Source organism: Antechinus flavipes, chromosome 6 (genome assembly GCF_016432865.1).
Source record: "Antechinus flavipes isolate AdamAnt ecotype Samford, QLD, Australia chromosome 6, AdamAnt_v2, whole genome shotgun sequence".
Taxonomy (NCBI): Eukaryota; Metazoa; Chordata; class Mammalia; order Dasyuromorphia; family Dasyuridae; genus Antechinus; species Antechinus flavipes.
The window spans coordinates 96,280,467-96,306,766 of record NC_067403.1 but is presented as its reverse complement, the minus strand read 5'-3'; the positions used below and the strand labels follow the sequence as shown (position 1 = coordinate 96,306,766).

Below are 26,300 nucleotides of genomic sequence, written 5' to 3'. Positions count from 1 at the left end.
CTGACTTTATCACTATAGCACTTAGCTGCCTTAATATGTCATATAATAACCCATCCACACCTTCTCATCTAGTATGACTTTCATCCATGTCTTCCCAAAAATTATTCACAGGAATTTTATCCAAAATGCTAAGGGTCATCCTCTAGGTTCATAAACATCATCACGTAGGAACAATTGCAGTATTCAAGTTGTCACTCAATCTTTGTTTACCATAATCTTGATGATATCTTTTAACATTATTCTTTTTTACACAGCTTGTCAGTTAATAATATATAAAGGTCAATGAGGACATATGGTTGACATAACTAGGTTGCTTTGTAGTACCAATGATTCATTTTACTGTGGGAGAACTTTAGCATCTGTGTTATAGAGCAGAGTTTCTTAACCTTTTTTCACTCACAACCCCTTTTCACCCAAGAAATTTTTACACGATCCCATCTCAAAGTTGAGTTGAGGTGTTTCTGGCGACATTCGTGCATGCACAGTGCAAGTGCACATACTGTGTTCAGAAACAAGGCTGCAGTGAAGTCACATAACGCCACATGGGCAAGCATTGCCAGAAACATTGCCAGATTCATTATGCATTTTATTATGAATTAATTTTTGTTCATTACACATTCAAAAACCTCTTATTGTTGCTAATTTTTTCACAACCTCCACATTCAGAGATTGTAACTCAGAATTTCATACAATCATGTCAGAGAAGGAAAGTCATTAAGGCTCAACCCAATTTCTTCATTTTACAGATGAAGAAACTTTGGACAAAATGATGAGTGTGAAATATTTGAACTACTTACTAGTTAATTTTATGTGATTTCAACCTCTACTGAAATCTTAAAAGTTTTGAATGCAGTTTTGCCTTTACTTAACAGAAAATTTTTATATTAAGTTCTCCAACAGGGATGATTTATAATTGAAAGAGGTGCTAATAAAACATTTTTTCCTGGAGAGTCAATATCATGGAGTTCAAATCTACTCTCAAACATTAGCCTAAACAAGTCATTTTATTAGTCTGCCTTGGTTTCTTTAACTGCAAAATGAAAATGATAATCACACCTCCCAGGGATATTGTGAGAAGAAAATTAGACGATATTTTTAAAATGCTGTGCAAATCTAAAATTCTATTCTATTATTATCCAAAGTCACAGAGATATTAAGGAACAATTTTAATTTAAATTTATATGGAATTTAAATGCAAACCATTTGACATTAGACCCACACTCTTTCTGCCATACCAAAATGCTTTCCTTAGCACATTGCTATGCTACGGAACTCCTGGAGTTCTATGCAGGTTTATAATTTCTCCATTCAAAGTGTCATTCAATACTTGTAGCTCAGGGAAAGCGTCAGCTCCCAACAGTTAGGCATCTTTCAGATTAAACTCCTATTCTCAGGGGAGAGTCTTGAAGAACAGGAACCTTTGTGAACAAAAACTTGAAGCTGCGTGTGTCTATGCTATTTCATAACAACATTAAGAATGACAGGCTATGTTGCAAGAAAACAAAAATGCAAATGGGTGATATTTATGCATATGGGTTTTTCCAAATAGTTTCTGGGTGTTTTTTTTTCCTTGTATGGAGAAATGAGTTTTTCCTTATCACTTAAGGAAACTCTTCTGGTTATTTCTATATGGTTAAAGTGTTCTTTTGACAATGTGGCCTGTTAATAATTATATTTTAGAAAAACCACTCCCTTGGAGGGGGGAACGGGGGAAGGGGAGAGTGAGAGACAGACAGAGAGACAGACAAAGAGAGAGAGAGAGAGAGAGAGAGAGAGAGAGAGAGAGAGAGAGAGAGAGAGAGAGTGTTGTGTGATGGAAAGGAGTTGGCACAAGAGAATGGCACCTGAAGATGAGTCAACAAAAGATAAACTAAGGAAATGGGTGAAGTTGGTTACATGGCCTCTGATCAGGCTCTATCCATCATCACAGCTCTATAAAATGAGCTAGATGTTAAAAGGGTCTCTGGGTCAAGAAATAAAAGATGTAAACTTTAAACAGAGAGAGAAACAAGATGATGAATATTATATATGTTATATTATGTATTTAATATGTGGTATAATTAAATCTATTATACATTATATTAGTACTAGCTGGGGCCCTACATAACAACTAGTCTAACCCTCTCATCTTAAAAATGAGGGAACTAAAGCTAAGGATGGAATCACAGCCTTACCCAAGAACACTTAACTAATAAGTCTCAGAAATAGGATTTGAATCCACTGACCCAGTCAGTGCTTTTTCTATTATACAGTGATGCCTACTTCATAGCTGTAGCAAACAGAATCAATGATTTTGCTTCAGTTTCCAAAAATAGAAAAAATAGACTAAGGGAGAGTTTTAACTTCAGGAACTTAAGACATAAAAACTGACAAAAGATAAAAGAGTACTGCCAGATAAGCGCAGGTTGACTTGAAGCCAAAGGGAGGAATCTTTGGAAGTAGGTGAGGAACTTTCTTATCCACAAAATCAAAGGAGAGGTAAGATTTCCAAGTACCTGAGAGTCATTAAGAGCTTCCAGGAAGATGAATAAGATAGCTATCTGGTCCTTGTAGGCTGATCTGAAACTGATAAGAAGAAATTCTCACAGTCAACAATCTGAAATTAATCCCACATCCAAAAATAATTAATCCCAAATGGAATGAAATCTGGACAAAATCATAAGTGAAGATGGTCAGGAAAGAGAAGGAACTAAGAAAGACTAAGACAGTTTTCTGTATCTATGTCTGAATGAAAAAACAAAATTAATCATTTAAATTTTTTGTAATTTGTATTTTTCTTCCTTTTTAGTATGAAATCCTATGTTTCCCTTTGCTAATTAAAATTCAGGTTCAAGCTAATTCGACATTTATTAAGCTGCCTAGACACTGGTGCATTCCCTGATACAGTATTAGACTGATAAGGAATACAAGTTATTTGGCCACAAGCAAAACAAAACAAGACATCTGAAGAGCTGTCCAGTACTGACTTCAGAGGTTACAAGGCTAATGATACTGTTAAACACTGATAACAAGTAAAGAACATGGTCAGGGAGTGACTAGATCAGAAAAAAAAAAAAAAAAGAATCTGGGAGAGGGGAGTTCTTCATTATACCAAGTTCTTCATGAGAAAATAAGATCAGAAATGGATTTTCATCTGTTCCTATTCTTCTATCCCTCATCTCTATGATTCCCTGCTTTCCCCCTACTACAGGTGAAAAGTGACAAAAAAGGAGATTGCTGTCACTCTTATAAATTTTCTTTATATTTCAAATGTTTAAATTGTCAAATAATCAGAATGTGAAGTTTGAATAACTATGAGTGAATTGCTATTTCCTGCAGCTGCCAAAGTCTTAGGACATGCCTCAGTGACAAAAATAGTGTTTTGGTTATTCAGAAGTAAGAATCATATTTCTTTTAAAGTCAATTTTAACTTAAATCTGCTACTGAGATTTTCAAATATTTTCTTTGCTTATGAGAAACAGCAGATAGCCCAACAGCCCTGGGTATAAGGAAGAAACTATGACATTAAAAAAAAAAAAAACTGAAGAAAGTACTCCAAGCACTGGATGGGCCCTTTTGTCAAATTTATGAGAAGACATGGAAAAGAGTCACATAGGATAAATAGATATGGAAAACATATATATATATATAATACATATGTATGTATATGCTTACATATGTATGCATATATGTAATGTCTAAAAATTTTCTGCATGGAAATGATAAATTGAATTTAAAAGTGTTGATGAGGTCACTAAGAAAAGAAGGAAGGCATAAGACAGAGCCTTGAAAAAGACTCATACTTAGAGGGCAGGATAAGGATGGTAAATCAGTAAAGAAAATTTAGAAGGAATAATCAAACTGGTAGGAGGAGAACCAATAGAGTAGTGTTTTTTAAAAGGATAAAAGAATTAGCATTTATTAAACACTTACTATGTGCCAAGTACCTTGCTTTACAAATATTACCTCAATATCAAGGAGAAGATAGTCAGTAGTGTTGAATTCTGCAGAGAGATCAAGAATGATGAGGACTGAGAAAAGGCCAGGGGATTTGGCAATTAATTTGATAACTTTGGAAATTTCAGTTCCAGTTGAGTGTTGAAGTCTTAAAGGCAGATTATAAGAGGTTGGGAAGTGAGTAGGAGAAAGAATATGTAGGCAATAAATGTAAAGAACTGTTTCTGGCATTAAACTAGGAAAGGAAGGAAAGATATAGCATACTAGGTAGCATCAGATTTAAAAAATGGATATTCACAAGGATTATACCACTCTATAATAAATAGGTCATTATCAAAAATACATTGCAGTCTGCTTATACTCATTATGTGTTTCTCCGCTACTCTACAGATCAATTGCAAATTTGATTTGTTGAAGTTTTTTTTTAAGGAATACTCCTAATTCTTTGAAAATGTTTTTTAAAAATTTCAGCTACATAACATTGCTGTGGAACATTTTTATTGAAAAACAAGAGTTTACATCAAAGATCTTGGGATCATTAAAAAATACTATATAATTTCCCCAAAAAATCCAACTCACTCTTTTCTTCCAATTATTATGGATTCAATTATTATCTAAAATTCTGTATCTAATACATGCATTAAAAATACTTCCAATATAAATATTTTCTAACATTAAGTGGCCTGTTTATCTAACTATATGTCATAATCTGTATATCAATTTTTAAAATCAATTTTGCTTTTCCTATGTGGCTTACTAGAATAATTTACTCTGAATAATAATGGATCTCACTGAAAAGTTCCTATAATGTTCTGGGGGTTTATACAATTTACCTGATTATCATCTTTTAACACAAGCATCTGGAGAATCTTGTAATATGTGAGTTCCTCTTCTACCTGGTTTCCATACAAGATATCATCAGTGACTGTACTGAACCTTTGGGTTTCATCCATCTTTAAGTCCCAAGGCAGACTTTTGATAAATAATTTTTGGATTAGTAATCAAATCATAATTGAGCAAAGTAGATTTATAATAGATGATAATATATTTTAAACACACATTATGAAATGCAAAATGAGTAATTTTAATGATAGTAAATTTAAAAGATTTTGTACAAACAAAATCAGTGCAGCCAAAAGTAGAAGGGAAGCAGAAAACTGGGAGGGAGGGGGATTTTTATATCCAAGGGCTCTGATAAAAGCCTCATTTCTAAAATATATAAAGAATTGTTTACTTTTGAAGTCTAAATGGAAATCAAAGCATGCTTCTTTTACTTTCCTTCTTTATTTTTTTATCTGTGTTATTTGTTAACATTGCTAATTACAGAAATTTATTTTACGTGATTGCGTATATAAAGTCTATATCAAAATGCAGGTCTTTTCAAGGAAGAAAGTGGGAAAGAGGGAATTTGGAATGCAAAAGTTATGAAAAATGAATGTTAAAAAGCGCTTTTACAAGTAATGGAAAAAATAAAATAAAATAAAATTTCAGAAAAAAAAAGAATCGATTTAAATTTATAAGAATACAAGCCATTATTCAATTGATAAATGATCAAAAGTTATAAACAGACAATTTTCAGATGAGGAAATTAAAACCACTTCTAGTCAAATGAAAAAATGCTCTAAATCACTATTAATTAGAGAAATGTGAATTAAGAAAACACTACACACCTCTCAGATTGGCTAAGATGACAGGAAAAGATAATGATAAATGTGGGAGGGGATGTGGGAAAACTGGGACAAGAATGCATTGTTGGTGGAGATGTGAACTATTCCAACCATTCTGGAGAGCAATTTGGAATTATGCCCAAAGGGTTATCAAACTGTGAATACCCTTTAATCCAGTAGTATCTCTACTTGATCTATATCCCAAAGAGATAATAAAAAGGAAGAAAGTGATCCACATGTGCAAAACTGTTTGTAGCAGCCCTTTTTGTAGTGACAAGAAACTGGAAAGTAAGTGGATGCCCATCAGTTGAGAACTGACTAAGCAATAATATATAAATGTTAAGGAAGGGCCTGGAGAGACTTACATGAACCAATGCTGAGAAAAATGACTAGAACCACGAGAACATTGTCCACAGACCACAGCAACAATAAGATTATGTGATGATCAACTCTGATAGACTTGACTCTTTTCAACAATGAGGTGATTCAGACTAATTCCAATACACTTGTGATGGTAAGAGCCATCTTCACGTAGAGAGAAGACTTTGAGGATTGATTATGGATCACAACACAGTATTTTCATCTTTTATGTTATTGTTTGCTTGGTTTTTTTTCTTTCTCTTTTTTTCCTTTTTGATCAGATTTTCCTCTTCTATCAGATTATTCTCTTCTATAAATGTGTATAGAAGAATTGAACATGTTTAACACATATTGGATTATGTGCTGTCTAGGAGAGGGAGTGGGGAAAAGATGGGAGAAAAAATTTGGAACAAAACATTTTACAGGAGTAAATGCTGAAAATTATGTTTGCATATATTTTGAAAATAAAAAGCTATTATTAAATTTTTTTAATATTTTGAACACTGGTGACTTTAATAGACATCCTTATAAAAATTTCCCCCAAAATGGAAATTTGTAAAGAAATTTCATTAAACTGCTCCTTTTAAATGACCAACATATTTAAAATGTTGACATTTATGAAAAATCCATTTATATGAAATTCCATCCCCAACTGATTGTCAGCTATGAGAATAGGATAGTTATGATAATACTGTAAACACCTTGAGGGCAGACTGCCTTTTTGAATCCTTACATTTAGCACAGTGTCTGGCACATAATAAGCACTTAATAAATGTTTCCCGAATTGAATTGAAATGTAGGAAACTTTCTATGAAAGTTTTTAGAATTTTTTTAAAAATTCTTTCTTTGAATTTCTTTGAAACTGTTAGATTTTTATTGATTTTTATAGTACTTTGAATAACATCATGTTCCAAATGTTTTTCCTTTCACAATACTTTATAAGATTCAACATTCTTATGTAAATTGTTACAAACTAAAACCTTCTAAAAGTTTTGGTATGCTTAGCAAATAAATGAAGAAATCAGTAGTCTTTTGGAGCAGTGAAACTTCAGCCCCAGCAATGAGTCAGGCAATTAACATGCAACAATTTCAAAAGCATTATCTTATGATTATGACTTGAGAGCTTTGACATCTGAAATGGTGAGAAAATAGTTCTCTTATTTTAATGAATGATATTTAATGCATATTTGGGGTTTTGTTTGTTAGTTTTTAAATATGTTTTGGGGACCTAGGGAGTAAGCAGTGACAACATAGCTATTAAAGGTATAGGACCCCCTATCCCTTTCTATTCCTTCTTTCCACTGTTCTATGAAATATATATTTTCTTAAATGTCTTTCTGGCTTCCTGATCCCTTTAAAAATAAACTACTTAAGCTACATTTACTATTTATATTGTTTCTATTCTTGGTGCAAATGTCAACATTTTTAAGCCAAATGTCCCAAGTGCATAAATACTCTGAATAAGGCTAAGTCAGCACAGCAACAAACAGACATTTTAACAGAGTGTGAAGCTGTTTGGGAACAGCTAGGTAATGCAGTGGATAGAGCATTGGACTTAGAATCAGAAAGACTCATCTTCATGAGTTCAAATCTGACCTCAGACACTTAACTCAATATGTGACCTGAGCAAGTCATGTCACTCTGCTTGCCTCAGTTTCCTCACCTGTAAAATGAGTTGGAGAAGGAAATGGGAAACCACTGGAGTATCTTTGCCAAGAAAATCCCAAAGTGGGTCACTAATAGTCAGGCAGTCAGGCATGCCTTAAAAAAATGACTAAATAACAACAAAAACTATTCAGGTAGTTATGGCATATAGTGTCCTTAAAAGGGAAGAGAGTTATCTGATCCTACTTTGACTTCAAACTATTCATTTTTGCTAGGTGCATAAGGTCCTTCCATTCACTAGAGACACATTCCAAAAATCTTTGAGAATATGAAAATCTGCTGCTCTACTAATCTGTAATAAATGGGGAAAAAAGCCTTCCATTCAAAACCAAACAACGAATTATTGAAGGAGATGGGCTGCTATTGGCTGTATATATTTAAATATTCTCAACCTTGAATCATGAAGTCTTGCTTTAGGTGAATTTCTCCTAGCTTTCCAAACAAAAGCCTTCTCCTTTTGACTGGCATATCCCATATGTCTTTTATTTTAAATTTCCTTTCCAGAATCATAGTCTAGAACTAGAAGGGACATTAGACATTATCTAGTCCAACCCCATTCTTTTACATATTTAGAAAACGAGGCCCAGAAAGATTAATCAATTTATACAAGGTCAAAAACGTATCAAGTCATCTAACAGGCTTTCTACTAGATCACATGACTTTTCATAGATAAGTGGAAAAGATTTAGGAGTGGGAAGAAAAAAGAAGGGAAAATGGAGAAGGATCAATAAAATAAAATAATCAAGTACAGTCTACTGAAGTAAGTATACATATCTAACATCCTCCAGAATATAAAAAGGCTTTACTTCAATAGGCTTTTTTCCCCCCCAAGATCTCATTTTAGTTCTTTATACAGAGTTGAGAAAGGGAAGGAAATACCCTTAAACTAGAGACAATTGGCATAATGGATAAAGTGCTGGACTTGGAATCAAGAAGACCTGAATTTGAATATCATCTAAGACCTAGAATCATAGATTTAAAGGTAAGAGACATGTTAGAGACCATATAATCTAAATTCCTCCATTTACAAGTAATGTAAGTAAACTGAGGCACAGAAAGCTTAAATGGTGTGTTCAGGATCATAAAGATAATATCTAAAACAAGATTTGAACTCAACATTATCTAATTCCAAATCTAGTGCTTTGCGTCATCTAGCTGCCTCTTTTATTGTATAAAATTTATTTTTTTATTTTAAGATTAATAATGAAATTAATAGAGGTTAATTGAACAATGCAGATTTTAATAAACATCAAAATATTTCACTTTCTGATCACTTTAATGGACATCTTTATAAAACTTCATTAAATCTTTTGACTATGGGTCCTTCTGAGCCTCCATCTCCTTATTCATAAAAAATTAAACATATTAAATATAATATAAATATATTTATAACAACAATGTTATATTATTGTGTTTACTTTTATATTTTGCATATGATAATATGTTATATACTGTATAATATGTATTAAATGACAATATAATATAAATAAATATAATTATATGAAATAGTTACATCTACTTGTGGTAGGTTTGATATAAGAAAATATAAGTATAGTAATTTGCAAACCTAAAAGTACCATGTAAATTTCAGCTTTCATTATTTCCATCCAGATTTTGCATAACATTTTTATCATTAAAAATGTTAAAGAGAAAAAAATATTTTAAGAGAAATGGGTAAAGAAGACATTTAAAATATATTTAATAAATCCAGTTCACCTCTTTACATAATCTCTTCAATTCATAAAATGTTCTTATTCTTCATTCTGCACTATTGGCCTGATATAGTTAAACCGGATTCCCATAATGCCAACTTCTTCCCTTGGTGCTAATTATTTTGAGAATCTGGCTCCACATTTATGGAGTTCCCACAATTTTTAAGGCAAGTTTCCTTTACTAATTGTTTTTAAATCTGTCCTACGTGAAGTATATTTTAAACAGTCACTTTTAAGCAAAGCACAGAACCTGAGATGAATGGGATCTCACAGGATCTTAATTCCAAAGTGAAGTTGCCAGCTGTCCCACTTCTCAGTAATACTCTCTTAGTCCAATGTTTAAATGCACAGCCTTCTCCTTGAAATGTAAATGCCTCATTTTGAGACTCTGATGTTTGTTCTATTTTTTCCCCATACAAACCATCTTTATGTTGGTTGCCTTGGCAATGGGTATGTGGTGACCTCTAAAAATACAGGGAACTTTAGGTCTGGAACATTTATGCATACATTTTGCAGTAGTACAGGACTTACAACAGTAAACAACTGAGGAGTTGTGACTGGAAGGAACTTGAAGACAACATTTCAATAAGTACAAATAATACTACTCCAGAAAAAAAGAGACTAGCAGATAAAATGAAAATGCTAGACAAACAGGAGGTATTTGATAAATAGTTGCCAAGTTCAATTGAAAACAGATTATCCATGGAAAAACCAAAAAACAACTGTTAATGTGACCTAAATTTTTTTTGAATCTCTTTTTTAAAAAATAGTTGGCCAGCTTTGTCGCTCTTTTATTCTGATGGCAATGGGAAAAGGGCTTGGGGAATTTCCTTTTTGCCTGGGGAGCAATGATGTAGTATTCTCAGAAGACAGAGGTCCACTACTGCAGCAGAAATTCTTTCATTCTGAATAGCCAAGACTTATTATGAGTTAAGTGTTGAGCTCTAGTCTGATGTCATGAGGAAAACTACAAATTGGAAATGAGTAGTGGGCTTCCCTTTATAGGAAAGGAGAGATTTTGCAATTTAGGTTAACTTGAGCTGTATCATCAGTGAAATTGGGCAATTGAGTAGGATTGATCTACTTTTGGGATTGATGTTTCTATTTGGGTATCATTATCAATTAATTAACAATTAATTAATAAATTGTTAATAAATTACAAACTAGATGGTATTAAATTCCCCTTCTACATTTATGCTTTAAAATTCAGCCTGTTTGGTTTTTTTTTTAATAATTTGAACACTGAATGAAAAGGTCAGGTTTAGACACGTTTCAGAAACAAACAGCATGGGCTTGTGAAAGAAACGATCAGCATTTGTCAAAAAGCAGATTTCCTGAACCTCAGCCCAAAATATGATTTTAAACAATGACGCTTTTAGGTCTCTCCAGTAAAGTTACAGCCATCTGGTTTCTGTGAATAACAATCATTTTCATTCACAAGGGTTGAAAACCCACAGGTGTGAATTGTTATTTTGCACCTAAGTCAGAACTTTGTTTGCAAGATACTTTGTCATCATTGAGCAGTCCGCTCTAGTTGACAGACAACACTGGCATTATATATTTGAGTCACTTTGTCCATCAAGAATGGCTAATTTGGGGCTGCCTGAAGAAGTAGGGAATATAAACTGGCTCATAAACCATAATTTACCAGAGATAGCTGGGAACTGGCTCCCTCAGGAAACACCACATCCTGAATCTAGAGAGAAGGAAAAATACCAAAAGGGCAATGAGCTCACAGTGATTTTAGTAATTATGGGGAAAAGCACTAGACTCAAGCATGTTCTAAAGTTAGATTAGTCATTTCAAGCATCATTCAGTTCTTAGCTAACCCTTCTCACTGATGGGATTTTTCAAATGCACAAATCTGATAATATGTTGAAATCAGCAAAAAAGGGAAAAAAGAATCAGCTGTGATTCCTTTGATTCTGAGAAAATATACATAGCCTGAATGCTTCACATTAAAGGTGCAACAACTGTGTTCAAATTCCCCAAAACTGTACTAATCTCTATTTGTTATTTTAAAGTTTCTTTTAATCACCCAAATAAGATCACACAGGTATTAACTCATAGGATAACAGATCTAAAGCTAAAAAAGATCTTATATATCATCTTTAAAACAATCCCCCTTTCACTTTACGAAGGGACTCGGCTTCAGATACTAAGCAATATATCCAAGGTCACACAGATTGTAAATTAAAGACAGAGCTAGAATTTGAACCAAAGTCCTCTTCACTCCAAAACTATGCTTTTCCCACATACCACACCTTTGAAATTTAAAAACTACCCATACCATAATTACATGTATAACAAACACAAAGGCCAGGCTTAAACTCTATGAGAAGGTTCGATCTGACAAAAAAGGGTTGTCAGAATGGCTCTGCCAATTCAGCCAGCACAGTGCAGTTGGCAGATTTAGCCATCATCTACAACTTAATTCATTTATATGTGTGTGTGTGTGTGTGTGTGTGTGTGTGTGTGTGTGTATGCATTATATACTGATTCATTTCCCTGCACATTTTTCATGGCTCTATGTATCTGTTTTTCTGTCTCTGTTTCTCTCTATGTCTCTCTTTTTCCCTCTCTCTTTGTATCTGTCTCTCTATGTATATACACACATACATATATACACACATATGTTTGTATGTATGTATATATACACACAGATACATATGTAAATAAAATAGACAGATAGGGAATGAACCAAGACTAAATGTTCAATATATGTAAACCCATAAAAAATGATCAGTTTCATTCCTCCCTCTTCTTTCTCAGAATTCTGGCATGTGCACATGCATAACAGCAAGAGCCTGTCTTTAATATGATTTTATCTTTATGATAAGTGGAGAAGTGGGGGTGAGGGATAGTTTGCCTGCATTTTCTAAATGCTTCCAAAAAACTGATAAGATGATTAAGTCAGCATTAGGCCAAGAAAAAGTTTTATTTGTTTTAACTACACAAAGTAGATGAGTCACAGGGCATCCTCCTTTAAAGAAAAGATGAACTTTCTCACTGTTTTTACTGCTCTTCTGATCACTACACAACAGAACACCAAGCCCAGGTCTGGAAGCACTTACAAAGTGGAGAAAAACAGAAATATACTGAAACCCATGTTTTCCAAGAGACTAGAAAAATCAAGTAGCAAAAGTGTTTTTCTGGAAACCTCCTCCCACCCCAGACAGCCTTTTTCAATAGTCATTTAACATATGACTATTTGAAGAAAATATCGAGTAGGAGTAATACAAACAGATAATATGGAATAAAGATGGCTAGTATGAGATTAATTGGAAGCTAAATGGATGAATTACATACACTGTCCAAAAGCATGAAAATGTAGGAAATTTCCACAGGATTCATTGAACTCATTGAAAAAGGTTCAGGGTCAGAAGGGATTTTACAAGTCTGAATACAACACCCTCACTTTAGAAATGAGGAAATTAAGGCCTAGAAAGATAGCTAGCCCTAAGTCAAAATAGTAGTAAGTGCTAGATAGAGAATTCAAAAGCTAGTGCCTGTTTCAACATGTAGTACTGTATTGTGTCTCTGATTCATCATTGAAACCCAAAGGTTAAAATAAGAATTAAATCTAAAGCACAGTATTGTTTGTGAGTATTCCATTTAAGTACAACAAAAGAATAATCCAATTCTCTATTCTTTTTTTACTTAGGGTGAATTTTATTTTTATTTTCTAAATTTCTGAGAGTATTTCATTTTTTTCCAATTACATGTAAAGATAATTTCTAAACATTTTTGTTGATTTTTGCCGAGGCTATTGGGGTTAAGTGACTTGCCCAGGGTCATACAACTAGGGAATGTTAAGTATCTGAGCTAGATTTGAACTTAGGTCCTCCTGACTTCAGGGCTGGTGCTCTATCCACTGTGCCAATAGTTTTTTTTTTTCTATTTTCTTTTTTTTTATTATAGCTTTTTATTTACATGATAGCTGCCTGGGTAATTTTTCAGCATTGACAATTGCCAAACCTTTTGTTCCAATTTTTCCCCTCCTTCCCCCAACCTCCTCCAGATGGCGGGTTGACCAATACATGTTAAATATGTTAAAGTATAAATTAAATACAATATAAGCATACATGTCCAGTTATTTTGCTGTACAAAAAGAATCGGACTTTGAAATCATGTACAATTAGCCTGTGAAGGAAATCAAAAATGCAGCGCCAATAGTTTTAAAATAAAATGTTGAGTTCCAAATTTTCTCCCTCTTTTCCCCCCTTCTTATCCTTAAGATGATAAACAATTTGCCAATTCCCATTTCAAAAAATTTTAATAATGAATATAGGTTCATCAACCATTTACTACCATAATTTGTCTAATATTTTTTACCTGTCCACTTGTTTTCACATATATTACATTACATTAGTAATCCTGTTTCTGCTAATTGCTACCTCTATGACCATGAGCAAATCATTTAGCTTCTCTGAGCTTCCATTTCATCATAAATGTAATGAACTAGAAAGTCCTTGAGATCGCAGACTTTCACTTTTACCTTTGTTTTCCTCATCATGTGGTGTCAGTGCACCTTGCCTTTAATTGGTGCTTAATAAATGTTCCTTAACTTGTGAAATGGGGATCATAAAAACTATCAAACTTAAAGGGTTGTTGTAAGGTTCAAATAAATTAAGTCCTATAAACCTCATATCAATATCAGCTATTATCCTATCTAATGTCCTTGGTTGACTAATAAGGAACTCAGGCTGCAAGACAAGCAGTTAGGCATTTTTCAGAAAAATTCAGTTTCCAAGTAAGTTTACTTAAAATTTATCTCAGCAAGTAAAATTGCAGCAGAGCCAAAACACAAGTTTTGAGTGGACTGAAAACAAGACCTGGCCATGCATTGTGTTTTGGGGGGATCCAAGCAATCTTCAAATCAATTTTCCTGGACAATCTCTGAGATCAACCTAATCTCTATATTAAACTTCAGGTTAGACAATCTAAAGCCAGGTTTAAACAATGCTAACAAATAATAAATGATAAAAGTCTTTCCCCTACAACCAACTTGCCAGATTCTTCTTAATAAAATGAAAATTTATCTTTACAATTAGAAAGTTAGTGAATTACATTCATGACCCATTAAAAAATCACAAATCTTAACAGATATAAAAAGAAAGGTCAAAATAGCCACTTTTTCTACTTTATGGTCTCCTTTTCTAGCATCATACCATTCAACAAGTACAAAATAGAATTCATACACTCTCAAATGTAATAGATTTGGGGGGAAGCAAATCCAGCAAATCAATCTAGCATTTTAGATGCATCATCTATCCTTTAAAGAAGTTTTTTTTTAATGACATTTAAGCTATAAGCCAGACTTGTTTCTCAGAGACAGTCTGAGATCCTGTGAGAGAATTTAGTATTTAGACAAACTAACCTTGATTCATATTTAACTCTGAGAGACAGAATAGCCTAGGGATAATTTTCCATTGTTTAATTAATTTTAAGTATACTTTAGAGTGTGCATTATCTTGAGAGTATATATATATATATACCAACCATATATGTTGGTACATGTAAGAATTACAAGAAGGATATATCCAAAAGAAAGGAAAACATGGAAATTTTCATAATTAGCATGTTTCATGCCTAAAAGAAATAAGGAAATTATCGAGGAATTCAACTAAATGCTAAGAAATAAACCTTGTCCTTTGGCCTTCTTTCCAGTCCTACAGTCTACCAGCAACAACTTCCAAACTCTGATATCCTTAAATGACTGACTCAGAATCATATCCTCTTTTTGGGGTCAGGGTGTAATTCTTAAAACCATTATGACTTTCAGCTATTGCCACCTCAGCAAATAGTCTTCTGCAATTCACTTCTTTCCATCCAATTTATGAATGTTTACCCCTCTTAAAAATTTGTTCACTAATAAACTAATTTAATTTATTTTAATTTTATTAAAAATGCTATTTAAGATCCATATTCCTCCTCCTCACCTCCCCCCAACTGAGAAATAAAGTCAAATAAAATCCTGGTTATAATATATGTATAGTTAAGGAAAATTAATTTCCACATTGACTATGTCTTTAAAAAAAAAGTCTTAATCTGTACTCCAAGTCCATTGTCTCTCTATCAGAAAGTTAATAGAGTATGTCCTCAGGATCTGTGGTTTTTCATTGTGTTGATCACAACACAAATCTTTCAAAATTGTTTGTCTATATCATCTTGTTATTTTTATTATTTCATTTGTCTTCAGTAAAACTATAAATCCTTTAAGGTGATAAAAGATTATTTTTTTTAACATTTCCCATAGTACCTATTGCAATGCTTTGTAAATAGCAGGAACTCTAAAAGTTGCTTGAATGAAGAGCTTTTTTTTTTTTTAATTTTAGGAGGATCAGTATGGTACAATAGAACAATGAGCAATGAATTTGGATCTTGAGAATCTGAGTTTAAACTGTGTCTCTGATGCTCAATACCTAGTGACTATGGCATCTGTAAGCTTTGATTTTCTTATCTCCAAAATGAAGAGATTGGAATAAAGGGCCTTTGAGAGTCCTTCCAAACATAGAACTATGATCCTATAAGATCATCCCTTACTTGAATGATAGCTCCCATATAAATGCATTTTACAATTTATACATGTGATTAAATTTGATTCTTATCCTCATTTTAGAGCTGAGAAAACTGAGGCTCAGATAGATTAAGTGATTTGAACAAGGTCATACAGAGGTAAGTAACACATCTGAGGAAAAAATTTGGATGTCCTGACTCCTGATTCAAATGAGATCCCAGGTTTTGTGATAGATGGGTATGTAAACAAGATGCCACCAAAAGGCATATTCCTGGTTAAAACTTTTTTTTTGGAACACTTTAATTTCTGCTGCACCTAGTACTGTGGACATGTTGCTTTCACATTTCCCAAAATAAATGGAAAATAACCTTAAAACACTTTAATTTAGAAGAGCTCTCCAAGATATTTTGCAGCAGCCCAGTATAAACATTCTTCCTTTAATGGAAACTTTGAAAAGTTCAGACAAAGAATGCTGTAGTAGCACTTAGTAGTTGACCCATCAAATTTAAGTACTTATCAGTTCTTTTCACTTATCAGCTCCCTGCAGATTCTTAACCTATTTAAGCCCTTTTTACAAGACTAAATTGAAAGAAGGGGGAGTCAAGGGAGTCTACAGGATGTTTCATAATGAGAGCAGGATGGGTCATTTTTTTTACTGGCCTCTGAATGAGCTCCATCTTTAAGACAGACAAAAGAGCATCCTGTCACCACGTAGTAGCCTAGAACTAATAACCCCCTTCATTTTGTCTTAAATTTGACAGCATACATCACATAATCTAAAAACGAGAATGATTTGTTGAACATGGAAATACTTTAACTTCTGGGTTCACACACACCCAGTTACTGAAACAGTTTAATGTGAAAAATGGGAAAAGCTCCCTCCCATTTGCAAATTGTCCTTTGTATGCAATAAAGGAATGAAAAGAAAGTCCAACATTACAATATATGCTAAATAAAACCTTCTCATGGTCAGTGATTTAAAGATCATACCAACAAACATTGAAGGATCTTTAAAATGTCATCATTTTGAGGTACATAAAAGTTTCCCAATGTGAGAATCATTGAGACATTTACCCTTAATGTAAAAAGAAAAAAAAAAAAAAGACAGCTTGGTTATTTTCTGAGGATACTTTTCCCATTTTATAAAATAGTACTTACCTATTACCAAATATTGTGTTAATTTTCTAAAAGTTTATAGACATGATTAAATCTGAGTAACTGGAAAGAATGCAAATTTCAAAATAGTATTTTAAAGATATATTCTATTCATCCCATATATTAAAAGCAGCACTTGAGGGATCAAAATGGCTCCAACCACTGCCATACTTTCCCAAATAGTGCCTATTCCATTTCATAACAAAGTGATTCTGATATCATGATATATTATCTTTAACATATTTTTTGCTTATTTCCTTTGCTTTCCAAGATCTTTATTACCAGCCCTCATTTTTTCAACATTGTAATTACTGCCAGAAAACACTAGGCCTGAGGTAATAGATAATTTTCAAAGGTCAGAAAAATAGTAAGATAAGCTTCAAGAACATTTAAACCGGATCTCTGCATTAAATCCATCAAGTTCATCAAAAGCAAAATGTGCCTTTATTCAAACCTCAGAAGATGCAAGAGAGAGAGATGTGGAAAGCATCAGCTGAAATAGTAACCTGATCACAAATGAGTCTTCTTCAGTGGCTTCATTCAGCATAAGGAGAAAATGTTAGGGGGAGGGGGAATGTAAATAGACCTGTGTGCCGTTCCAAAAAGCTAATTAGACTACCTTTTAAAGGCCACTGTTCAATATTTGCCACTGTTCAATATTTGGACTGGAACTTTTCCCTTCTTCCCCACATACATCACCCACACAGCTTCATAAATCATCTCTTAGCATTCACTGAGATGACTTGGAAAATACATAGGCACAGACACAAGTATATGTGAAACAGGTTTGTTTTAAGACAGTGGCTCCTTTTAAAAACTAGCTGTGTTGTGATAATGAGTCTTTTCCCCATCTCTGTTTGCTACAGCCCCCACTGAATGGTCGTCTCTTTCTGTCTTTCATAGGAACACACTCTATATGCCCTAAGAATGTCAATGTATAGAAGAGAGCCTGATTCTTTCCTCTCTCCCTCCTTTCCTCCCTTTCTCTATTTCTTCACAGCTGACGGTTAATCTTTCAACCTCAACTCAGATTTACTCAAAAGGGGGGAAGGGGGAGGGGAGAGGACAGCACTGTAGGTGAGCTCCATCCGAACTCTGGTGGTGGTGCTGGGTTACTTTCCATTTGCACTACATACAGACAGACACACATATACATATATATGTATCTTTCATGGACAAATTTTTTAATGTGTTGTCTCCCCCATTAGAATTTAAGCTCTTTAAGGTCTCGGACCGTGGTTTTGCTTCTCTGGCTTTGTGTTTTTGTTTTTGCTGTTCTCTTTTCCTGTTATCTCCAGCTCTTAGCGCAGTGCCTGGCACCTAGGAAACGCTTAATAAATGGACGCCGGGAACTCCACATCTGGAGCAAAGATTAGCACTGTTTCATCATCCCACTCCCCTCCTTCAGGACCTGTATCAGCCGTCTTCCCCAGCCCTATTTCCCACCCCCACCCCTGATCCCTCCAGAGGTTCTTGTGGGTGGGCAGCTTCCCAGTGAGCACCTTTCACCAGCACACACCTCCCCTCCTTTCCCATAGTGGAAGATAGGGAGCCCCCAGGGTCCCCGAGGAATAGCTGAGAAGTGGGGTGGAGGGTTGGGGGAAAGGAGAAAGGCAGGCGAGAGGGGGAGGAGGGAGCGGAAGGGCAGCGCCCCTACCAGGCTCGTGCTCCCCGGGGTTGTCGGACAGCTCGATCACCAGCAGTTCCCGGCCCTCGAAGCTGCGCCCGACCGTGTAGATCCTGCTGACGGACGGACACTGCAGCCACACGGACACCAGCGCCTCCCGCAGCTCCGGGTAGCGGTGGTACTCGAAGGAGATGCCGTCTTCCTGATGCAGCCGCCGCCGCCGCCGCATCCCCGCCGCCCCGGGCTCTCCGGCTGCGGCCGCCGAGCCCAGCAGCCAGGCGCAGGCAATGAGCGCAGCGCCCAGCGCCAACAGCGTGCTGCCTCCCCTCCGGCCCATCCTCGGACTCCCCGCGGCCCCTGGCTCGCCTAGAGCTGCCTAGTGTCCCGCGCCCCGAGCCCCGCGCTCCGCTGCGCCGCAGCTGCCTTGCCCGGCTTCGCTACGGCTGCTCTACGTTTCTGGTCCTAAGCCGACCCTTTTGTCTTTCTCTCTCTCTCTCTCCTTCTCTGCTCCCTGCGCCTGTCTTGCTCCGGGCTTTCGCCGGTTTCGCTGTGCTTTTCTCAAACACTGGCCGGCTGTGCCCTCCAGCCAAGCAGCGCCCTCTCTTCTCACCTTCCCCAGCTGAGTGTCAGCCCAGGGAGCTGGGTCCACCCAGAGGAAGGAGGCGAGCCAGATGCTCTGCAGGCTGCACTACTCGGTGCTGCGCCAAGGGGAGACGCAGGAGATACCATTGCGGGCGGGTGTGAGTGGAGGGGGAGGGTGGAAGGGGAGAGGCGGAGAAGCAGAAACGTAGGCACAGGTTGGGAGGGGGGCGGTGTGGAGAATGGGTCTTCTGGGCAAGAAGGTGTAAAAGCGTGCGTGTGTGCCTTTGTTGGCTCAGACCCACGTCAAAAGCCAAATGCCGCAGAATCCCAGGTGAACAAACTGATGGGATGGGGATGGTGAGGGACAGTTCTTAAATTCAGGTTCGGGAGCCCTGGTGTTTTGAGACTTCAAGACCAAGAAGATTTTAATATTGCACTGAGAGAGTAAGGAAAATACTTGAAGTTATTATGAATGCCTTTTAAGATGAGTTCCATCCCGACCTACACAGGTTTCCATCTTAATGGACCAACAGTGACCGAATATTCCAGTTAGAAAAGCACAAAAAGCAATTTGAAGATAGTTCTATCATACATAGACACATGCTTCCTTTATGATAATGATACTACTAACTCCCTATCCCGACAGTTGGAGGTTCCTTGAGCACCCAAGGAAAGAAAATAAAACAAGAAGCTGTCACTCAACTTAAAGTACCAGAAGATTACATTATCTTTGTATTTATGTGGATATGTTATTAGTTTCTTGGGGTTTCTTCCTAGAAGATGACATTATTTTAACTGACAGCACATACACCAATTATCTGAAAGGGTCTAGGAGAGTGAACTAAGATCCTTCAGGACTTAGAAAAACAAAGGCTTTAACCTAATGCCAAACTAAATCCTGTTATGAAAATAAAACTGATAGCACTAAATGAAACCTCACTTGGCTTTATAAAAGGTATTACTTAAAACAATAGAATTTCATTTAAATAACTAAGCACTCCCTGTTTTTACAGGATTTATATTGCTTGAATGATTACTGGTTGATATGTTGTCAGTGGTGTAGAACTGGAAACCCAATGGGTTCAAATAGTTTCAAGAAAGAGAATAGAGACAAACCCTCTGATTTCAGTGGCAAAAGGAACTGCCTCTTCCAATGTAGGTAAGTTAGCCACCTCTCTGCATTCTGTAATTTTAAGACTTAAATATTTGAGGGGAGAGAGACAGAGAGACATTCAGAGGGAGAGAGAGAGGGAGAGAGAGAGACAGAGACAGAGACAGACAAAGACAGAGAGACAGAGAGAGAAACAGAGTCAGAGAGACATTCAGAGAGAGAGAGACACACACAGAGAGAGAAACAGAGTCAGAGAGACAGATAGAGAGAGAGAAAGATTCAGAGAAAGAGACACAGAGAGAGAGAAACAGAGTCAGAAAGAGAGAAAAGAGAGAGAGAGAAAGAGAGAGAGAGAGAGGAAGGGAGAGAGGAAGAGGAGGAGAAGGAGAAAGAGGAGAAGGAGGAAGGGAAGAGGAGGAGGAGGAGGGGAAGAGGATGAGGAGGAGGGGAAGAAGAGGAGGAGGAGGGGAAGAGGAGGAGGAGAAGGAAAGAAGGAAAGAGGAAGGGAGGGAAGAAAGGAAAGAGGGAAGGAAGGAAAGAGGGAGGAAAGGAGGGAAAGAGGAAAGGAGGGAGGGAGGAAAGGAGGGAAGGATGGAGGGAAGAGAAGAAGGAAGGGAGGAAAGAAGGGAAAAAGAAAAAAGAAAAAGAGCAGTAGCTAGAAATGAAGTCAAACTTTCTAAATCCACATTCACTACTTGTTTCATGTTCATATGGTAATTTCTAGTTTACAAAACATTTTCCATAAACAACCCTGAGTTAAAACACCTTTTTTCCTTCTCTCCTTACCCAGTACCTTCCAAGTCTATAATCAAATAAGATGGTGTATACAAAGTGCCATGTAAAACTGAAAGCATACATAAATGCCTGTTGTTTTTGTCATGATGAAGATATGGAGATTTTTATCCCTCTTGTACAGAATAGGATTTTAAAAACAGAGTAACTTGCCCAGTGTAGGACAGCTAATAAGTAATGGAGTCAGAAGTCAGAGGCAAAGCCTTCTAAGTCTAAATGTTGTGTTCTTTCTTCTAAACCACATTGCATTTTTTCAAGCTAAATGTAGAACTCCCCCCCTCTCCAATCTTGTTATTACACTGCATAGCTTGTGTGCATCACACTGAATAAAATTTTTTCACTTGGAAAAACATCAAAATATTTCAATGATGTCATGGACCTAAAAAAAAAAATCAAAAATATCCCCCTAGGGTGCTGCTAGAGAGATCTGGCTACAAACTCATTTGACAAGGTGGTCTGGATTTCTTTTCTTTTTTTTTCAGATGTAAGGAATATGTTGGCATAATAGAGACATGCCACTTCAAATGAACTTGGATCTGGATGCATCACTTGTCAATGTGGTCCCAGCTAAGTATTTTCCACTATGAAAGCTCTGAATTTGTCTACATAGTCCAAAAGTTTTAAACCAAAGCTATAATTATATTTCTAAAAGTGGACTAAGCCCAACAATCTTTGGGCACACTGGGAAAAGAAACAGATTAGTTGAAACCAAAAGCTTCAGAAGTGGAAAGTTAACAGTTTCATGTCAGTAACCCAGAGCAACCCCATTCATTTTGTGGATAGGTTAGGTGGATGAGCAGTGGCATATATAAGAAACATTATGGTTCTTTGATGTTCTTTTCTTAGCTGGCAGTCTGCTTTAACAAGTTATGTGCTTCTATTCCTCTCCAAATAGGCATTGTATAGGGCTTTTAAAAATTGACTTTAGAATATTTTTTAATCTTTGTTCAACTAAGTTTGATATAACTTATTAAATAATACTATCTATGCTACATACACCAGTTTTAAAGGAAGAGTTTTGAAGGATTTTAAGCTCAATGCCTGAATTCCTGGCACATTTTAAGTGTTATTAAAGAACTATCTGTGATTTCATCAGATTGAGAAGTCTCTTGACTAATGCTGATTGAAGGAAACTTGTTTTTTACTTAAATACATCCTAGGGACTTACCTGAAGTTGATATGAGAAAAAAAAGTTGACCAACCCACAAAGTAAGTTGACTAGTTGTATAAGCAGTAAGCAGTATATTCAACAAGTAATAATAATTTTTTAATTAAGGGCACTAGCATGATAATTGTGGAAATATATATAGAAAAATTACACATTTAATTGCTTGCTATCTAGAAGAAAGGATAAAGGAAGGCAGAAAAATTTGGAACACAGTTTTGCAAGGCTTAATGTTGAAAACTATCTTTGCATTTTGAAAATTAAAAGCTATTATTAAAAAAAATTTGAAGACTCTTGTCATTTGATTAGTGTAGGGTATTCTACCTATTCAGATCAGTGTCTTTTCTGCAATTTAAGATCACAGGAGAAAAAATCTGGAGCTGAAAGGAAGTTCAAACGTTACTAGTCCAACTTTCTCATTTTTACAGATATCTGATAATCCTTCATAACTACCTGTGATACATAGAGGATAAGTAACCTTGATTACATACCCTGTATGGGTCAGAGACAAGCCTAGAACATAGTTAAGTAAGTCTTCCTAATTCTAAGGTCAATTATAAGTTGGTTATACCACACTGCCTCTTCTGGCACTTTACAGATAAGCAAAATAAGACTATAAGCATCTGAGGTAGGATTTGAATGTAGCTCTTCTTTACTCTATGAATACGGCTCTATGCATTATACCATATGCTCACAATATATTGGCAATATTTAGAAACTGAATTTAATTTTAAAAAACTATACAATATTCTTTGACAGAACTCACAACAAATTCAAAAAATGACATCGACAAAGTTAGAAAATATATAAATACATAAAGTGATTTAAAAAAAAAAGAAAGAAACTTAGATTAGAAATGCAAGGGATCTTAGAAGCCATCTAGCAGCCCTTTACTTAATAAATGAGAAAAAAGGCTTAGGCTTAAGCTAAGCACAAATGCTTTTGGTAACTTCACTTGTGTCCCTCAATTAAGCACCAGCTCTGAGTTTAAAGCGGCTTGTTGTCCACAGGCAATTCTAGAAGCTCTTCAGAAGGTGCAGCCTATTTCAGTGAAGGGAGTGCCCTCACTAACAAAATCTCAGATCCTTGAAATGCATACTTTTTATACTTTAACAAATTTATGAACCTGATATAGGTATGTACTGACTTGTGGCAGAGCATTCCAAGTTCATATTAGTCTGATCGGCCACAGGTGGACACACTGTAACTTGATTCTAACATAGTGATGTCATTTCGGTCCTCTTCAAGCATGAAGGACAACAATCAATAATACAATCCATTCTTGCCTTCTCATACTGTGTGAATGCTCTAGTAAATTCTCCAACCAATATAGTAGAAGCCCATCATCATTGTATGAGTACCAATGGAATACCTGCATTGTACATTAGTTATTCTCCCTTTCATTATAGGACTCTTCATATTCCTGTAAATCATTTCTTTTCTTTTCTTTTTTTGCTGAGGCAATTGGGGTAAGTGACTTGCCCAGGGTCACACAGCCAGGAAGTGTTGAGTGTCTGAGGCCAGATTTTAACTCAAGTCCTCCTGACTTCAGGTCTGGTGCTCTATCTCCTATGCCACTTAGCTAATTGAAGGAAACCTCTTTTTTACTTAAATACATCCTAGGGACTTACCTGAGGTTGATATAAGAAAAATAAGTTGACCAACCAACAAAATAAGTTGACTAGTTGCATAAGCAGTAAGCAGTATATTCAGCAAGTAATAATAATTTTTTATTAGCTTAGATTTAATAATATCTTTCATGTCACTTTTCCATATATAGATGTACATTTTAATATATATGTATATATGCAACATGTCTAAGATCATAAATATGATGACTATTTAGGATCATAGGTTCATAGATTTAGAACTAGAAGAACCCTTAGAAATTATCAAATCCAACCCCTTTATTTTAAAGATGAAGAATCTGAGGGTCAAAAGAATTAAGGTAGATTAACAATAATAATAATAACATTTATATGCCACTTTTTAAAAAGTTTACATTCTGGAAGGAAAGTGAAGCAGACAAAATCTAAGTAATTTGCTCAGGATCACACAGCTAAGTGTCTGAGGTCACATTTGAACTCAGATATTTTTGACTCCAGATTCAGCACCTTGTTGGTAGTGGAGAAAAAAAAAATCCCAAACCTGGGAAAAAAGCTTTTTAAAAAATGTTATTGCCATTTCGGCAATAAAAAAAGGTGTGGCTCCCTCCTGAAGTTTCTCTGAGATTTACATTCTCTAGAGATTAAACAAAGGTTGAACATAAACTGTACTTAGGCAGTTTGCCTGAGATATATGTCAAGGGGTGAGTATAAACATTTGTTAAAATTGGTACTAGATCAAAACACAAACTTTGGCTAAACCTAAAAGAAGACCTAAATGAGCAGATCCAAAACCCAAATGTTTAGGTGAAATCAAATATTCTTCAAGAAGTTCTTTGGCTTCCCTGGAGTATCTCTAAGGTCAGCCTGACCCCTACAGTAAGATTTGGGTTAGGCAATTTCTAGTCACTTAAAACTAGGTTCAAAGCATATTGATAAATGCCAAATAAAAAGTATTTTTCCACTCTATCCACTGCATTACCCACCTATCAAATATGAATAGTAAGTAAATGTTGGAACCAGGATTCAAATGCAGGACTTCTCATTCCAGAACCAGTGCACTTTACATTGTCTCATTTTATAATATAAGTCTCTTTATAACTATCCTGGTTGATTAATATTGCTCTTTCCTTCAAATAGCTTCTTGAAAAATCATTTTCCATTAACTCATGCCTCTAAAATATCAAATACTGCCTGAATTGAATTGCCTTTTGTTTTTGAAGAAGACATCCCAAGACATCCCAAAAATAGGACTTAATCCAAATTAATAAATGGATGGCTTATAGGATATGTTTTAGGGATGTGAATATAAAAGTAGCTGGACCTAGTGAAAGTGCTTCTGTAGCAGGTAGCTTAAGGAAGTTAATGAAATATGTGGAGAAAAAGTGTTAAAATTCAGTCAAGTCTGGCTGGTAATAGATCCTCTTTCCTGAAATAGTTCTGATTCCTCTTTGGGCTGTTCCTCACTACCAATTTTTTCATTTAGAAGAATCAATGGCAGATGAAAAGAAATGGAAGAGAGGGAAAGGCGAGAGAAAAGGAAGGAAAAAGAAAGGGAGGGGAGAAGTAAAATATGTATATTAAAAGAATAATTGCAATACTTTTTGAATTAATGGGGTAGAGAAAAAAGAAATGGGAACCTCACCTTTTCTCTTCTCTTGTGCCAAGAATTATCTCAATAGTAAATAAAATTAGAAATGTGAAAACACAAAAACAGTTTTTCCTCTAAATCTCCTATCTTAACACTCTTCTTCAACAATACTGAGAAGATCCCCACAAACTTGAAGGCTAATAATAAGGAGGAGCCCTCAATTTGTCTTGGTAAATAAATTCCCTAGAGCCGTGGAGCAATATTGGGAAGACCCTTTCAACATCAAAGCCAAAGAAAGATTTTTATCCTGTATTTCTACCAACAGAAATAAACCAGTCAATCCAATTATCTGCACACTCTTGCTGATTTATTAGCATTTCAAGAAGTACACAAAGTTTGTTACAGCTACTTAGTCACTTTAGTTTAAGGCCTAGAGCACAAAGGCTTAGAATTCGAACTATAATGGTTTAGGAAAGACTCTATAATCATGTGTAACATATTGTCTGCTCTGCAGTTATCTGAATAAATATGGTTTGTAAGCCATATTAAATCCTTTATGTGCTTATTTCTTCCACTACTCACCTTTCCATATCACCATCAGCCTATTCTAGCAAAAAACAAGATGAACTTGTATGGAAATAATAATGGGCACTGATAGCAATGGGGAATCCTCTCTTCTAGTAAGGTAATAAAGGTTGATCTTGTAAAGATATGCCATTCATAACTTTCTTGTCTGCTCAAGAGCAAGAATCTCTTAATCAGACCCTTTGAAATCCTCTCTTGATCCAATTCTCAGAACATAGGAGATTCCCC

At 35.5% G+C, this 26,300-nt stretch overlaps 1 protein-coding gene across 1 annotated transcript in view; it reads right to left on the bottom strand.

Annotated features, from left to right (window-relative positions):
• CPE (carboxypeptidase E) overlaps positions 1-19,330 on the bottom strand; it is a 118,229-nt gene extending 98,899 nt beyond the window's left edge. Inside the window, exon 1 of the mRNA XM_051967594.1 lies at positions 18,673-19,330. Within this exon, the coding sequence (XP_051823554.1) occupies positions 18,673-18,979 (307 nt within the window). The 5' untranslated portion in view covers positions 18,980-19,330. The remainder of the gene's footprint in view (positions 1-18,672) is intronic.
• Positions 19,331-26,300: the final 6,970 nt, after the last annotated feature.